General features: G+C 40.6%; 1 protein-coding gene across 4 annotated transcripts in view; it reads right to left on the minus strand.

Annotated features, from left to right (window-relative positions):
* LOC127572118 (FERM domain-containing protein 4B-like) overlaps window positions 1–17407 on the minus strand; it is a 178692-nt gene that overhangs the window by 73280 nt on the left and 88005 nt on the right. For all 4 annotated transcript variants that reach the window (XM_052019011.1, XM_052019014.1, XM_052019013.1 and 1 more), the window contains one exon: window positions 17163–17185. In XM_052019011.1, coding sequence (XP_051874971.1) covers window positions 17163–17185 — 23 coding nt within the window. The remainder of the gene's footprint in view (window positions 1–17162; window positions 17186–17407) is intronic.

Here is a 17407-nt window from a genome sequence, read left to right on the forward strand (position 1 = left end):
AACTCAGAATTATTAACAGAACAAGATAATATCAGCTGGTATAAAAAGCCACAAAACCTAAATGCTTTATATTCTAATCACTTTACAGATTGCTGCTTATGGCAGATAAACAGACTCCCATCTCCTCATTTTGCCAAAAGGAAAGTAACAACACAACAGCGGGCACTAGGGTGACAGCATGTCCATACAATCTGGTTTGCACATTCCTGCCAATCAGCTGTTGTCCTCCATCCAGAAATTTAAATTGCTGCTAACCCTGTGAAATATGTCACCATGTGAATTTCAAAGAACCAGAAGCTATGACTTTCAGGATTACATCTAAATATAAGCTTATAAATACACATATATATTAATCAACAACCATTTTTGCAACCATCTTCTATCTGAATTAAAGTTCACTTAACTATTGGTTACCTGTTATATGGAATTACATGGGATTAAAGTTACATGACAGCAATTTATCCTAAGATTTGCATTTCACGGCAAATGTCACGTACTAACAAAATTGTTGACTTGGAAACAGCTATTACCACAGAGGCAAAGGTCAAAAGAGATCAGACTCACTACTTAATAGTTTTGTTGCTATTACTTTATTTGACTATCGGAGCACAGAAGACACACGAGAAATGAGACCATCTTATTCACAAGACCTCCAATCTCCCACTTGTGTCACACGTAATAAAAAAGATGTGTTTAAGCAGTGGAACGTCAGCATTTATAGGTTAACTGCGTCTCTATTCTAGGCTGCAATTTTCACAATTGTTAAATACATAGTTATAATCTTACAGTATTTCTTACAATTTTAAGAAGGGATTCCACTGCACCTCCCAGCCCCCACCTCTTCATCCCAAGATCATTTATCCGCTTCAGTTAAAAAGGTAAAGTGTTATGTTTCAAGTTCTTTAAGTGGAACATCCCTCTGTAGAGAGCCACCTGATCACTTGGTGAAGATACTCCCACAGTAATATAAACAAGGAATTTCAGGATTTTGCCCAAGTGATAAAGAAGAACACTAACATAGTTACAAGTCAGGATGGTGTGCGACTCAGAGTGGATGTAGCTATTCTTGTTTTTCTAGGTAGTAGAGATAATGAATTTGAAAGGTGCTATGAAGAAGCATTAATATATTGCTACAGTGAATCACATTGATAGTACACATTGTAGCCAAAGTGCACCAGTGATGAAGGGCATATAGAAAATGGTGGAAGGGTAGCCAATCAAGAGGGATGTTTTGTCTTGGATAATATAGTTTTTCATCAAGTTTTAATTACAGCCATCTAGACAAATGGTAAGTATTCCACCACACTCCTGATTTGTTCCTTGGAAATGGTGGAAAGACTTGGTGTGTCACTTATTACCATAGAACCATACAGCACAAAAGAGGCCCTTCGGCCCACCATGTTGTGACGTCCGTCAAACCACCTGAATACCTAGTCACTTAGATGCTCTTTAGCCACAGTATTTAAGTGGGCTGGCATAATTGAGTTTCTGGTCATTGATGACACCAGGATGTTTATGTTTGGGGGTGGTGGGGAGGGGGGCATTGGTAATATGGGTACAGCAATTGGAAAGAACATCAGGGCTAGGTTGGTAATTCTCTTTTGTTGGACGTAGTCATTTACTGATATGTCTGGTGTAAATGTTACTTACCATTCCATAGCATATTGCATTGCCACAGCATATTGTGCTGTGATATTCTAAGTACCCATGCATGTGTGTGATGCATACACATGATCTGCGTGTAGTGCATATGCACAACCTACAGTGCTGTTCAAAACTCTGACCACTTTGTCGTTGTTAAGATTACAAATTTAGGTTCATACAATCTGATCTCGTTGGTCACTAATTTGTAATGAATGTGGAAATTTACTTGCTAAGCAGTTATCCTAGTGACAAGGATGCCTTGTCTTAGGCTGTGAAGATGCCAAGTCCCATCAATACAAATAATTCCCCAATGTACTATCTACCGACATTTTTAATTACATATCGACATATTCAGTAACATGGCTGTGGAAAATGGGCAATGATTTTGTTAGAAGTAGGAAGTCCTGTGTTTAACTTGAAAATGATTTGCTAGAACATGGTTTTTTTTTGTGTAGTCATTTTGTTTTGCTCTGCCTGTGATTTCTACATTTTCAAATACCTCTGCAATCTTGGGCAAAATCAAAACATTATGGGGGTGGGTGGGGGAGGGGAGATAGTGAATGCACCTGTGGGGAAAAAGGGAATGCCAGTCTAGTGGAACAGGAGGAGTAAAGGAGAAAATCAGTTAGGCAGAGTGGAGGGAGAGAAAGCAGTAGAATGTGTAGTAGGGCTAGTTACTAACCCTTTGAAACTTGTGCTGAATGGATGGAGTTCTCTTAGATTGCATTCAAAACAGTTTAACTGTATAAAAAAAAATTATGTAATGATATCTGAGAAGAAGTGGGTGTTTGAAGAACTGTTTCTATTGGAGGAAAATAGGCAAGATCCCAGCTTCGCAAGTCATGAATTTCTAAGGATCAATTGTTCACCTGCTTCACATGAACTATGAGTAATGGAGGAGGAGAAAACTGGTAGTTAGAACTAAATCCAAACTCAAAGGGAAAAATACATTTCTGAACATTGTAGACCACACTCAAAACATACACGTGCTCATACACATTTTTTTTTTGAAAAAAGTGTTCATGTAAAAGCATAGCATCCTAATGAAGTTGGGTCATGTTACCAATCTGGAAAAATATAAATCAGGGAAACTCAGTTATCAGAGAATAATCATCCCTCTTTTATATGAAAAATATTCAAACAGAAGCCTAGATTATATCATGTAACCTACATAAAAGCATGGTTTACATTATAAGAAGTCACTTCTAAACTAGGTCAGTTAGAATTCCCAAGTGAGTAAAGACTGCTCGTCTCAGCAAGAAATAGGTCTCCTTACAATTATTCGCACTTAGTTACTTCTGCTCTTTTTGAAAAAGAATCAGAATTCTCACAAACCTACATATATGTACATTGTAACAGAGAGAAAGCCAATTTAAAAAAAATAAAAATGAGTGGTAAATCATAACTAAGACTGAGGTGATATTTGACTAAGTATCCAGAGACTTTTACATAGATTGGAAGACATGTACTGCAACCAGTGATCATTGCTACATTCTGTTTTCAAGGGCAGCCTGAAAAGAGGTCTGCACACACGATTTTCCAGAATTCCAATCTCCGGCTGGAAAATTTCAAAGTTTAGACAATGAGGAGAAATGATAATAGTGAACCTAGAAGTCTGCTTAAGTTTATCAATGTTGAGTACTAGCATACTGCTGGAACAATGTTAAAACAATTTTAAAAACAATATTGCTATTTTAAAAAATTCATTGTAAACACAAATGCAAGTTTTACCATCTTAATTGTTTTGAAATAATTACCCCTACTGATTCAATCATATTTGCAAACCAATAAAACCAGCATATTTTCTTTACGGCAATGCACTCTGTGGTGGTGTCTTTCTAACACCATCTCAAGACTTTTAACAGAAAACAAATGCTCTGGCCAGGAGACTGAAAGCATGTCAAAAGAGGCAATAATGAAATGCCTCCAGAGGCAGTGCTAGTTTTGCCTATACACACACACATATACACGCTGCTGATGGAATTAAAAATAGCCATGCTTTCAGGCTACAAAAGTGATAAGTAGCTTGGTACGTTTGTCAAGACCATTAAGTTGCTTTACTTTTGCCAGCCTGTACTAAGCACCCTAGTCACTGGGGCAGGGAAATGGTAAAAAATCAAGATTGAAGATCTGATTTCTTCTTAAAGTGGTGTTTGCACAGCTCATTGTTGTTCCAGGTGCCATGAATCTACTTTGAAAAATTAATGGTATGATTTCTGGCACGCTTGGGCCCTCAGGCAACACTATAACATTACTGTTTAAAGTAATTCCACAATCTAAGGGTGGCATTGAACAAACTTGTAATCAATTGATGGAGACAATGGGCTACAAATGCCATAAAGCAGATGTTTACTCTTACTTAAAACTAGAAGTGAGAGATGACCTCACACTGTAAGAGTACAACTTTGCATTTGTTTACACTACAAAAAGCCTTTTTCTGTTTGCTGCACACCACAGTACAAAGGATCACAGGTTCCAGGAACCAATGAAAACCTGGATCTACAAGTCTAATGTCAGGAAAACTTTGAAACTAGTCCCATAGGTTTGCACTCTGTCTCTCTCCTAATAGTGGGGCTGAATTGTGATGAGCAATGCAACAGAATGGTATGTGGAGGTCACTTTCTGATGTATGATCTCAGGTTGAACCACAGTGTAAATCTGCCTTAGGCCTCTCTTGTGCATCTCTTTGCAACCAGTTTTAAGCTGAAATGCTTTGTGGTTTAGGAGCAAGCTACACAAGAGGAATTTAATGGGAATTCAATTTTATACACAGACAATTCATTAAAAGTAATTTTTGGGTGTAACTCAATCCTGTGATCCTGCTGTGATTCAATTAATCATTTGAGCTTTGTTTTCAGTTTAACTATTTCAAAGCCAGGAGATTGAATTTGTTGAATATCAAATTCCTTTCATATTATTTCCTTCCACCTTCCTAGTATAGTGAAACAGAGCAGTACCAATGAATGGACCAAATGCAAAGGCCACCAGTTACCAATACAAATCATATGCATGACTACAAACTATGTATATAAAAAAAATCTTGGTAGCCAAGTGCCTTAACTTTCTCAAAATGGTAACATTACTGGGTTTATTGCCTATTAGCCTATAGAGACCTCTGATCCTTCTGAAAGATGGTAACCACTAGATCTTAGGACAATTAAAGGTTACTAAGGAAAGGAACCAGCTCCGGGTACTACTTCTAAAGGGTATTTATGCATTTCTATCCTTATTATAGAATGGGCACAAACCATATTGATGGTGAGGTCCCCAGTGGTTGGTGTAGAAAGTTGGTAACAACAGCTACTTGGATACATTAGTATGTCTTTGCATCCAGAGGCCTGAACCACTGATCTGGAGATTCAGGTTCTCACTAAATTTAGAATAAAATGTTAAGTGACCACAAAACTACTAGACTGTCACAAAAATCCAACCCAGGGGCTCCCAGTGGAAGGAAATTTGACATCTGCATTTAATTTGGCTTATATACAATTCCAGATCCACTTATATGATTGACTCTTAATTGGCTCCTCAGTTCAGAGACCCTAAAGAATGGCTGGCCTTGCTAGAGACATCCACATTCCATTAAACAAATAGAAAATAGTTCAGACTTTCCAGAAAGCTTTGAAACCTTTTAGATTTTTTTCATCAGTCAAACAACAGCAAGCCACCATCTTTCCAATGGAACAGTCTACCCTGGTTAGTTTGCAAATCATCAGGCATCCCAAATGTCTAAAAACAAGAGGCATTCTGTGAGCCAATGTTTTTTTAAGGTTAAGTCAGCTTAGGCCAAAACCTTTCCTTTCTGAAATCACTGCCCCTTTTTGCTACAAATCCACAGCACACTTAGAGAATCCTCCCAATGAGTACCTGAGAAACCTTAACCACAAAAGAAATGTTTAATTGGGTTTACATGTTACAGATAAACTTGTAACAGGACCTTGTTGATAATGGAACAATGCTGGATGGATAAATTTGACTCGTGTTCCCTTGAATACAAGAAAATTACAATTGATCTGATCAAGATGTCCTTTAAATGCAATCATGATATGATGGGATAGCTAAGGAGAATCTGCCTGCTCTGGTGGAAGATACAAGAACAGGGGAATTTAATTTTAAAACTGGAGAAAGGCCATTTGAAGGACTTCAATTAAATTGGGAATTCAGTTGTCGGGATGGTGATTTTACTTATGAAAGGAGTTCAGCTAGACTGGGATTATTGAAACAGACTGCAGGGAAATTTAACTGAAACATATAAAGTGATGAGTAGCTCGCACTGGTTGAATAGAAAGGACCCATTTGCCCCAAAAGCAGCATCAATTACTAGAAAGCACAAACCAAAAACTAATTTGCTGCATGCAGGTCAATGGAAAAGATCCCAAGGCTTTATCCTGAAAAGAAGGGGATTTCACCCTAGTGATCAATTATTTATTCCTCAACCAATACTACTAAACAGAGTATCTCTTCATATTACAAAGTTAGTTGCAGGAGCTCACTGTACCAAAATTAAGTGCCACATTTTCTGCATTACAGTACTGTCTACATTTCAAAAGCACCTGAATGACATTAGAATACTTTGGGCCTGTGAAAGGCATAATGCAAGCATAAGTTCACTCTTCTTCATGTTATTGCTAAATGTATACAGTGTTTTCTCTTTGAAGTGTGATCCTGAAAAACACCATCCATTTAGAGAAAATTAGTGTGTTCTGGCATAGCAAATGGTGATTTCATGAATTTTTGAAGAGTAATCAAATTTGAATCCACATACTTGGCGGTGGCAATTAGGGACTTTGTGTACACGTTCAGGAATATCAATTCATATTTCAATACTTTATGGGATTACTCCACAATGGATCATTAACTTTCCCTTTTAAAGTTTTCTTCAAGCACAAATAGGAATACCACATTTTAGGAAGATGCGAGGAGACTTATTTGAATGGTTCTGGGATGAGGGATTACAGTTGTGATAAACTGTAAGGTAAACTTCATATTACAAAGTTAGTTGCAGGAGCTCACTGTACCAAAATTAAGTGCCACATTTTCTGCATTACAGCTCTGTCTACACTTCTGTAGGTAAGCTGGGGTGCTCTCCTTAGTACAAAGAAGGACAAGAGGAGATTTGATGGAGGTATTTAATGTGAAAGTTTTAGATACAGCAAATAAGGAAAGAGTTTCTAATGGCTGAAAACTGATAAACAGAGGACATAGATTGTCACTAGCAAAAGATGGGAAAATACTTTTCATGTGCAAGGAGTGGTTAGGATTTAGGACACACTGCCTTATCTCAGGGTGGCAACAGATTTAATTGCAGCTTTCATAGTGAATTGGATAAATAATTTAAGGGAAAAATGCATGGATATGAGAAACAGCAAGTGACTAGTGAACTGAACTGTTCTTCAAAAATGGATCCAAAATTAACTTGCTGATAGGAGGCTGAGTGTAGTGGTGGATGGGAGCTTTCCTGACTGAGTCTGTAACAAGTGGTATACACAGGGATCGGTGCTGAGATCTTTGTTGTTTTTGTTACAGTGGCATGCAAAACTTTGGGCACCCCTGGTCAAAATTTCTGTTACTATGAATAGCTAAGTGAGTAAAAGAAGACCAGATTTCCAAAAGGCATAAAATTAAAGATGACACATTTCTTTAATACTTTAAGCAAGATCACTTTTTTACTTCCATCTTCTACAGTTTCAAAATAACAAAAAAGGAAAAGGGCCCGAAGCAAAAGTTTCGGCACCCTGCATGGTCAGTACTTAGTAACACCCCCTTTGGCAAGTATCACAGCTTGCAAATGCTTTCTGTAGCCAGCTAAGAGTCTTTCAGTTCTTGTTTGGGGGATTTTCACCCATTCTTCCTTGCAAAAGGCTTCTAGTTCTGTGAGATTCTTGGGCTGTCTTGCATGCACTGCCTTTTGAGGTTTATCCACAGATTTTCGATGATGTTTAGGTCGGGGGACTGTGAGGACCATGGCAAAACCTTCAGCTTGTGCCTCTTCAGGTAGTCCATTGTGGATTTTGAGGTGTGTTTAGGATCGTTATCCTGTTGAAGAAGCCATCCTCTTTTCATCTTCAACTTTTTTTTTTACAGACAGTGTGACGTTTGCTTCCAGAATTTGCTGGTATTTAATTGAATTCATTCTTCCCTCTACCAGAGGAACATTCCCCGTGTCACTGGCTGCAACACAAGCCCAAAGCATCCCTGATCCATCCTCGTGCTTAACAGTTGGAGAGGTGTTCTTTACATGAAATTCTGCACCCTTTTTTCTCCAAACATCCCTTTGCTCATTGGGGCCAATAAGTTCTATTATAATTTCATCAGTCCACAGGACTTGTTTCCAAAATGCATCAGGCTTGTTTAGATATTCCTTTGCAAACTTCTGACGCTGAATTTTGTGGTGAGGACGCAGGAAAGGTTTTCTTCTGATGACTTCCATGAAGGTCATATTTGTGCAGGTGTCGCTGCACAGTAGAACAGTGCACCACCACTCCAGAGTCTGCTAAATCTTCCTGAAGGTCTTTTGCAGTCAAACGGGGGTTTTGATTTGCCTTTCTAGCAGTCCTACGAGCAGTTGTCTCAGAAAGTTTTTTTGGTTTTCCAGACCTCAACTTGACCTCCACCGTTCCTGTTAACTGCCATTTCTTAATACATTACAAACTGAGGAAACGGCTACCTGAAAATGCTTTGCTATCTTCTTATAGCCTTCTCCTGCTTTGTGGGCATCATTTATTTTAATTTTCAGAGTGCTAGGCAGCTGCTTAGAGGAACCCATGGCTGCTGGTTGTTGGGACAAGGTTTGAGGAGTCAGGGTATTTATAAAGCTTTGAAATTTGCATCACCTGGCCTTTCCTAATGATGACTGTGAACAAGCCATAGCCCTAACAAGCTAATGAAGGTCTGAGACCTTGGTAAAAGTTATCTGAGAGCTCAAATTTCTTGGGGTGCCCAAACTTTTGCATGGTGCTCCTTTCCTTTTTTCACTCCAAAATTGTACAAAACAAAAATAATACACTAATCTTGCTTAAAATGTTGAAAAGGAAGTTTCATCTTTAACTTTATGACTTTTGGAGATCAGTTCATGTTCTACTCACTTAACTATTCACAGTAACAGAAATTTTGACCAGGGGTGCCCAAACTTTTGCATGCCACTGTATATGACTTGGATAAGAGCGTAGGTGGTATGATTATTAAGTTTGCAGATGGCGTGAAAATTGGAGTCATAGATAATGAAGAAGGTTGTCCAAAGGTACAGTGGGACATAGATCAGCTGGAAGGTTGGGCGGAGCAGTGGCAGATGGAATGTAATCCGGACATGTGTAAGGTAATTCACTTTGGGAAGTCAAATTCTGGTAGGGCATATATAGTAAATGGCAGGGACCTTAGGACTGTTGATGTACAGAGAGACCCTGGGGTGCAAATCCATAGTTTCTGAAAGTGGTGACACAGTTGGATAGGGTAGTGAAAAATATATGCTCGTCTTCATAGGCTGAGGCATTGAGTATAAGAGTTGGGACATCATGCTGTAGCTGTACAAAAGATTGGTTAGACCCCACATGGAATATTGTGTAGACTTCTGGTCATCACACTACAGGAAGGATGTGGGAGCATTAGAAAGAGTGGAGAAGTGTTTCACCAGGATGTTGGCTGGAATGAAGGGCTGTAGTTCTAAGGGGAAATAGGATAGGCTTTTTTTTCCTCACTTGAAGGTAGGGGCTGATAGGCAATCAACTTGCCCTTGAGAGGGTGATTGTGAGCTGCTCTGCTAAACCACTGCAGTCCTTCTTGTGAAGCTACTTCCACAGCGCTCGTAGGAAGGGAGTTCCAGGATTTAGATGCAGTTATATTTCCAAGTCAGGACAGTGCACAATTTGCCTCTGTAGGATAATAGGCAATAAACCTTATAGAGGTTTATAAAAGCATGAGGGACATGAATAGGTAAGATAGAGGCTTTTTCCCCCAGGGAAGGGGAGTCTAGAATGAGAGGGCACAGGTTAAGGTGAGAGAGGAGAAATTTAAAGGAGATCTGGGTGGTAAGTTTTTCCACACAAAGGGTGGTGATTATATAGAATGAGGTGCCAGTGAAGGTAGTGGAGACATTTAAAAGGTGTTTGGACAGGTACTTGGATAGGAAAGGCAGAGGGATACAGACCAAAAGCAAGCAAATGGGGTTAATGTAGATAGGCATCGTGGTCAGCATAGATGAGGTGGGCCGAAACGGCCCATTTCTGTGCTATAATGTTTCTACGATTCCATCTGTGCAGGTAAAGACTCGATGGGCAGAGAAACATCCTTCTAATGCTGTACTGTAATTCTTTACATACAGTGAGCACACCATGGTGCAAATGAAACAGTGAAGACTGATTAAAACTTGGAGTATGGCAGAAGATTGATATATATTTCTGAATGATAAAATGAGTAGTATCATTCATTAGTTACCAAGAAGGAGAATTGGGATGATTTGGTACACAAACATATCTTCAGAAGTCCAAGTCATCCAGGCACACATTATCCCAATGGATTTCTCCTCGATATAAAAATAATTTCAGAGATGTACACATATACTTTCCAAGACAGATAGAAAAGAAGCTTCATGCCGATTATTTACAATGGTCAATGGGATTGTGTTTTCTCCCACATGATGCTAATATAAATGGTGCAATCCAAAATAGGTGATTGCACATCGGTGATGAGATCTGTAGATGTGACCACTGCATAGTCCCTTCTTCACACCAAGGACACCTTCCATCATGCTGTGTGCCACTACAATTACGCCAAATGGGAGAGACGTGGAACAATTCAAGAATGGACATCCATGAGGTGCTGTTGTCAGGAGCAGCACAAGGCATTGCTAAAACCAAGGTGCCATCCAAGCAATACAGTACTACATGCAAACCAAACGGTATCACAACCAATGGATCAAATCTAAGCTCCGCAGTCCTGGCACATTTAGCTAAGAATGGTGGTGAAAATTAACTTCTGACAGGTGGCAGTGGCTCATAAAAATATCCTCATGCACAACGATGCCAGCAGCTAGCTGAATTAATAGCTCCCAGCCTGGGAGCCTCCACTGTCCCCGCCATAGATGCAACACCTGCCCTACACGACCTCCATCCAGGGACCCAAACGGTCCTTTCAGGTGAGACAGAATTACCCGCACCTCCCTTAGTATCATTGTATTCGGTGCTCCAAGTGTGGCCTCCTCTACTTTGGCGAGACCAAACGCAGACTAGGTGACCATTTTGCAGAACACCCGTGCTCTGTCCGTAACCGCGATCCGCATCTCCCCATTGCCAGTCACTTCAACTCCCCCTCCCACTCCATGACAGATATGTCAGTCCTCGGCCTCCTCCACTGCCAGGAGAATTCCAAGCGCAAACTGGAAGAACAGCACCTCGTTTTCCGTCTTGGAACCTTGCAGCCTAACAGCATGAACATTGAATTCTCCCATCCTAAGTAATCCCCTCACCGCCACCCCCCCCCCCACCCCCCAACCATGCCTCTTCTTTTTCTCCCCCCCCTTTCCTCGCCTCTCTTTTTTATACCTCCCTTTTTTCCTCCTTATCTTTGACCCATCCCCCGGTGGATCTGCTCTCCCCTCCTCCCCCGCACCTGCCTATCACTATCTCTTACCTGCATCCACCTATCACCATCTTGTGCCCATTCCATCTCCCCTCTTTTGTCCACCTATCACTGCTCTGCTTTTTCCTCCTATATATTGGGCTTCCTCTTTTCTTATCTTCAGTTCTGAAGAAGGGTCCTGATCCGAAACGTTGACCGCCTGTTTTTCCTGCACGGATGCTGCCTGGCCTGCTGAGTTCCTCCAGCTTCATAGCGTTTTCATCTAGATTCCAGCATCTGCAGTCTTTTGTTTCTCATTGCCAGCTTCAGACAGGAGTGGGTCTCAGCTTCCCCTCAAGATGCCCAGCATCACGGTAGCCAGGTTTCAGCCAACTCACTTCACTCCACATGAAAACAAGAAATGGATGAGAGTGCTGGATATATAAGCAGAGGCTGTAGGACCAGACAATATTCCAACTGTAGTAATGAAGACCCTTGCTCCTGAACAAATTCTGTGTCTGGTTAAATTACTCCATCAATATCCTGGGGATCACCATTGCCCAGAGACTCAACAAACCACATATAGAAGGTGAATTACATCACACTTATCTGGATTAAATTCCATCTGCCACGGCTCCGCCCAACTTTCCAGTTGATCTATATCCCACTGTATCTTTGGACAACCTTCTTCGTTATCTATGACTTCACCAATTTTTATGCCACCTGCAAACTTAATAATCATACCACCTAGGCTCTTATCCAAGTCATATAACAAAAACAACAAAGGTCTCAACACCGATCCCTGTGGTATAACACTTGTTACTGACTCAGTCAGAAAAGCTCCCATCCACCAGTACACTCTGCCTCCTATCAGCAATGTATAGAAGCAGGGCATCTCCAGTGAGCGACTTGCCTTCCGACAGCACAGAGACTTTGCACCATCCATATGCATAAGCACGGAGCCTAATGAAATACTCTCCACTTAACTGGATAAGTGCAGATCCAACAACACTCGTGAAGGTTAACACCATGTGGGCTAAGCAGCCCGCCTGATCAGTATTCCACTCTCCAGTCTAAATATTCATACCATCCACCAGCAATGAACAGCAGCTGAATGCGTACCTTCCACAAAATGTGCTGCAGTTACTCACCTGGGTTACTCCCACAGCAGCTCCTAAGCCAACAACTTCCTCCATGAAGAAGCACAATGGCAGTAGGGGCATGGGAACACCAGCACCTGTAGGTTCCCCTGCAAATTCTGCACTGTCCCGACATGGAAATATACGTATCACTGTCACTGCGTCTAAGCCCTGGAACTCTCTTCCCAAGAGCACTGTGGAAGTGGCATCACCAGAAGGACCGCAGTGGTTTAACGTAGCAGCTCACTATCAGCCTCTCAAGGGCAACAATGGATGGGTAATAAATGCTGGCCTTGTCAGCAATACCCAGATCCTGAAAAAATGAACCAAAAAGAAAGCCATCTAAAAGAAATCTAATAACCCTGAAAATGTGCACCATACCCACAATATAGGGTTGCTGGACTGCCATGACCACACTGTTTGGTGCAAGTTACATAAGTTACAGTGACCATAATTCCTTAATTTCTGGAGACAGTGCCAAGCAATGTGAACCCATGCAATGTCCCATTCAGGGAGTCTGATTTGGCCTGTGGATCACATTTCAATTACTCCGATTCAGTATTCCGTCACCAGTTTGGAGACTCTTTGCAGGTATTTCACGTCCTTCCAAGATGGTGAAAACCTGAGCTATTCTTGCTAGGATTTCATTTTTCACGATGACTCACCACAGGAGCCTACATTGGAACTCAGAATATATGGTCACCTCAGCAAAGGGGCCCTAGATCTCATTATGGGCAACGACTTGCAGCCGAGTCTGATCTCGTGCATTCCATCTCCAAATGAGTCCTTCAATAAAGTTATTTAAATTTTAATTATAATACTAAAATAAATCCCATGCTGTGACAGATGCTAGCTTATCCTGCTCCCACTGGTATATGTTTATCAATGTAGTGATCTACACACAAAATACTGGAGGAACTCAGTGGGTCAGACAGCACCTTTGGAGAGAAACAGATGGTTGACGTTTTGGGTCGAGGCCCTTCATCTGGACGGATGAAGGGTCTCGACCTGAAACGTCGACCGTCCATTTCTCTCCAGAGATGCTGCCTGATCCACTGAGTTCCTCCAGCATTTGTGTGTTGCTCTAGATTACAGCATCTGCAGTCTCTTGTGTTTCTGTGTAGTGAGCCATCTTGTACGATGACATTCATGACAGTTGCCTCCTCTCCTTACAACCGCTTTCTAGAATCCTGACCTTTTCTCAACAGTTAAGTGGATCTATGCTGTATTTTTGGTACAAATCATCTTTGTTGAATAACTAAGCTCTGGAATTATGACATAATAGAATGGAAAACAAATGGGAAAAGAAGAAGAATCCAGGGAATGTTTCAAAAAGAATGCACAGGCAACATGTCTGGCTAGATTCCACAAACCTGACATCCTGAGTGTCCTTATATACCTTAACTTAGTGCATTCAGCCATGACAGTGACACTAGGGAGCATGAATCTCTTACTGCATTATTTATAAATAGGGTTTAAATGCCATTCAATAGGGTGACATCACATCTAAAGCACATGCAGTCTATTTGTATTGTACATGTGCAATTGTTAAAATATAGGCTACTAAGTTTTCTTGTCTTGCAATACCAGGCAGCCCATATTTTCTACCATGGTCTCATTGTAGTGCTTCCATCTTCAGTGTTCCAAGACTCAGTTTGGAAAATTAGGTCATCTGGTGTGTAACCACCTATCATGTTTGGACTTCCAGTTAGTTTTTGATTTGAAATTGTGGTAATAGCAGGATGGCCTCATGCTCTTTAGGTCCTCCCATGACAATGTCTCACCATTTAGTCAAGAATTTGGGTAAACAATCTCCATTCAACTTGCTACTAATATCAATCAGCATTTACAGTCCAAACTCTGTTCAGTGAAAATACCAAGAATTCACCTTTTGCCTCCTATAAGTGGCATTACTAGAACCAACACTTGAAGAAATTATTGATGTGCACTACGTCCCTCCAATACTTCAGTACAGCTGCAGATTTACAATGAAATTTTATCATTGGTGAATTTGGGGCAGGGGAAAGAAACGTGAAGGCACTGGGGCAGGAGATTAAATGGGAGGAATGGTGAGGAAAAACACCATCCAGTGAAATTAATTTTAATTTCCATTAAGTCAAAACTGGGAGTATTATTAATCACAAAGCAGGCCATCAGGGAAAAATAAACCTCAAACTTAAAACTAAGGCCAGTATGTTCATAAAAATCAAGTTCCATTAACCAGAAGATATTTTTGACCTTTGAATTATCATACATGAATCCACATCCATACCATGGGTGTATGGCATGAAAAATTTGATGTTATTGTTTGCATTATTGCCACATACGCTCAAGATATTTTTAAAGATAATGAGAATAATTAAAATATTTCAAATACATGTTGTCTATCCAAGTACGCTAATTGTACAAGCTACAAAACGTGTTGATTGTCTAGAGAAAGGAGTATTTAAATAAATCTACTTTCCACAGTGTACTTACCTAATTCAGACAATTACCTTTGTGAATACTTGTCCATCAACTACGACAAAGATAGCTTGTATGTGCTAAGGCTTTTATTCAAAAAATTCCCTGGAAACTGTCTCCTTTCTAGTTATTAATTACACTTCCAAACAGATTTGCAGATTAACCCATTGCAGAATCCTACAGAATAAGGCTGTGTCCTAATTTTGTAGTGCTTTGAATATTCCAAACCTCAAATGCAAGGCACATCTTAATGGGACTTTTACCAACAGGAAAGAATGACTTACATTCATGTTATGTCATTCACAACCTCAGGAATTGCCATTGTGCTACTGGAAGGTAGTAGCCAATTTGTACACAGTAAGCTCCCACAATCAGTTTGAAAATAACAAGATAATTGGATTATGAAAGTGAATTTAAGGGTAACTTGATTAGGTTACTGAGAATAACTCCCTGGATCTTCTGCAAATCAATGTCATGGGATCATTCGCATCCTCTCAAGTGTGTGACTATGCCTCAACTAAACGTCTCAACTCTACATTAGCGCCTCCCATCAGTGCACCTCTCTTACTACAGCATGAGAGTCAGTTTCATTTGTCTGTGAGAATTTGGCATGGAACTTGAACAAACCGCCTCCTGACTCATAGGCGAAAGTACTTTTGACTGAGATAAGAGATTAACCACTTAAAGCAAAGGTCCAAATAGTGAAGTTCATTCTGAATAATAACCTAAATTTTCAGAATTTATCAGGTTTCCAACTGGTTTGAGTAACAACTTAAAATTTAAAAACAGCTCGTGAACTAAATATATACTCAACTTATAATTGGTCTCTGTTACATACAGGGCGTGACAATCCTTTGGTTCCTCAAAGATGACATTACAATGTCCTTTGATTTCTTGCATTAACAAAATGCATGGTGCTTATTTTAAATTTGACATCAAATACCCAGAATGTTATTCAAGGACAAAGACGAAGGTGATGATAATTAAAATTCACCACTTCCATCATCGCCATCCAGGGACCCAAACAGTCCTTTCAGGTGAGACAGAGATTTACCTGCACCTCCCTTAATATCATCTACTGCATTCGGTGCTCCAAGTGTGGCCTCCTCTACTTTGGCGAGACCAAACGCAGACTAGGTGACCATTTTGTAGAGCACCTGCGCTCCGTCCATAACTGTGATCTGCACCTCCCCATTGCCAGTCACTTCAACTTCCCCCCTCCCACTCCATCACTGATATGTCAGTCCTCCGCCTCCTCCACTGCAAGGAGAAATCCAAATACAAACTGGAGGAACAGCACCTCATTTTCCGTCTTGGGACTTCACAGCCTAACGACATGAACATCAAACACCGCCCCCACCCCCCACCATGCCTCTTCTTTTCTCTTTCCAAGCCTCTCTCTCTTTTTTCTCCTCGCCTATTTTTTCCTCCCCTCCCCCATGGGTGCCTGCCTCCATATCACTATCTCTTACCTGCATCTACCTATCACCACCCAGTGCCAATACCACCTCCCCTCTTTTGTCCGCCTATCACTGCTCTGTTTTCCCCCCTTTATATTAGGCTTCCCCTTTTCCTATCTTCAATCCTGAAGAAGGGTCCTGGCTTGAAATGTTGACCGTCTGCTTTTCTCCACGGATGCTGCCTGGCCTGCTGAGGTCCTCCAGCATCTTATTGTTTTTTTCATCTAGATTCCAGCATCTGCAGTCCTTTGCTTCTCTTGAATTAAAATTCACAGTTACATTTTTTGTTTTATGCAGAAAGACAAAATAGTTACATGTGCTAATGGGCTGAAGGGCCTTTTTCTGTGCTGTATGACTCTATATCCCAGCTTTAATTTTTTTCCCAAGCTTTAAACATTTATAAATCAGATTTAAAATTTTTCCAACTATAAATGTGCTAAGATTTTCTAGCAGGCAGCTTTAACCAGCAGTTTCAAGTCACACACCAGACTCCCAGTAACGGGGAGGTCAAGTGTATGAAGGGCGAGGCCCCAGCAGGGCAGCTGTGAGAGAAAGCTGCGTATTGAGCTTAAAAACCAAGCAGCTGATGAATTTGATCGTCTTGCTGCATACATTACCCTTCTGAGGTTGTATTGTTCCCAGTCTGACAAAGAGGAAGCAAGCTGAATCTAGGACAATCTCATATTGCTTCCGCCTATACTAACCATGGGGGGAAAAACTGCTGTAATCGCATAAATGCAATACAGTGATGTATGGTGCTGTGGGCTGAAATAACAAAAATAAAAGTAATCAAGTTTAACATCCCCAACGGAGTTTTCAAAATAAAGAAAACAATACGTGAACATTTCATAACTTCTTGTTGACATCAAATATAATACAATAGATGCAACAGTTTCTTTCTTACCTGATGTAATCACCCTTCGTTTCCTGGGGAATTGGAAAAATAACAGGATCAGTGTCTCAGTAGAACTTAAACAGCAAAATGAAAACTTCACAGCTGCCAAGCTTCTTAAATAAACAGTCCGTAGGTAAACTGTAGAATTGCAAGCGATTGTGAAGGACACTGGGTCAGCATGCAGGCGCCTACAGCGGACACTGCCAACTCTTGCCCAGCATGGAGAAGCTCACAAAGCGAAACACCAGGTCACT

Source organism: Pristis pectinata, chromosome 6 (genome assembly GCF_009764475.1).
Source record: "Pristis pectinata isolate sPriPec2 chromosome 6, sPriPec2.1.pri, whole genome shotgun sequence".
NCBI lineage: Eukaryota > Metazoa > Chordata > Chondrichthyes > Rhinopristiformes > Pristidae > Pristis > Pristis pectinata.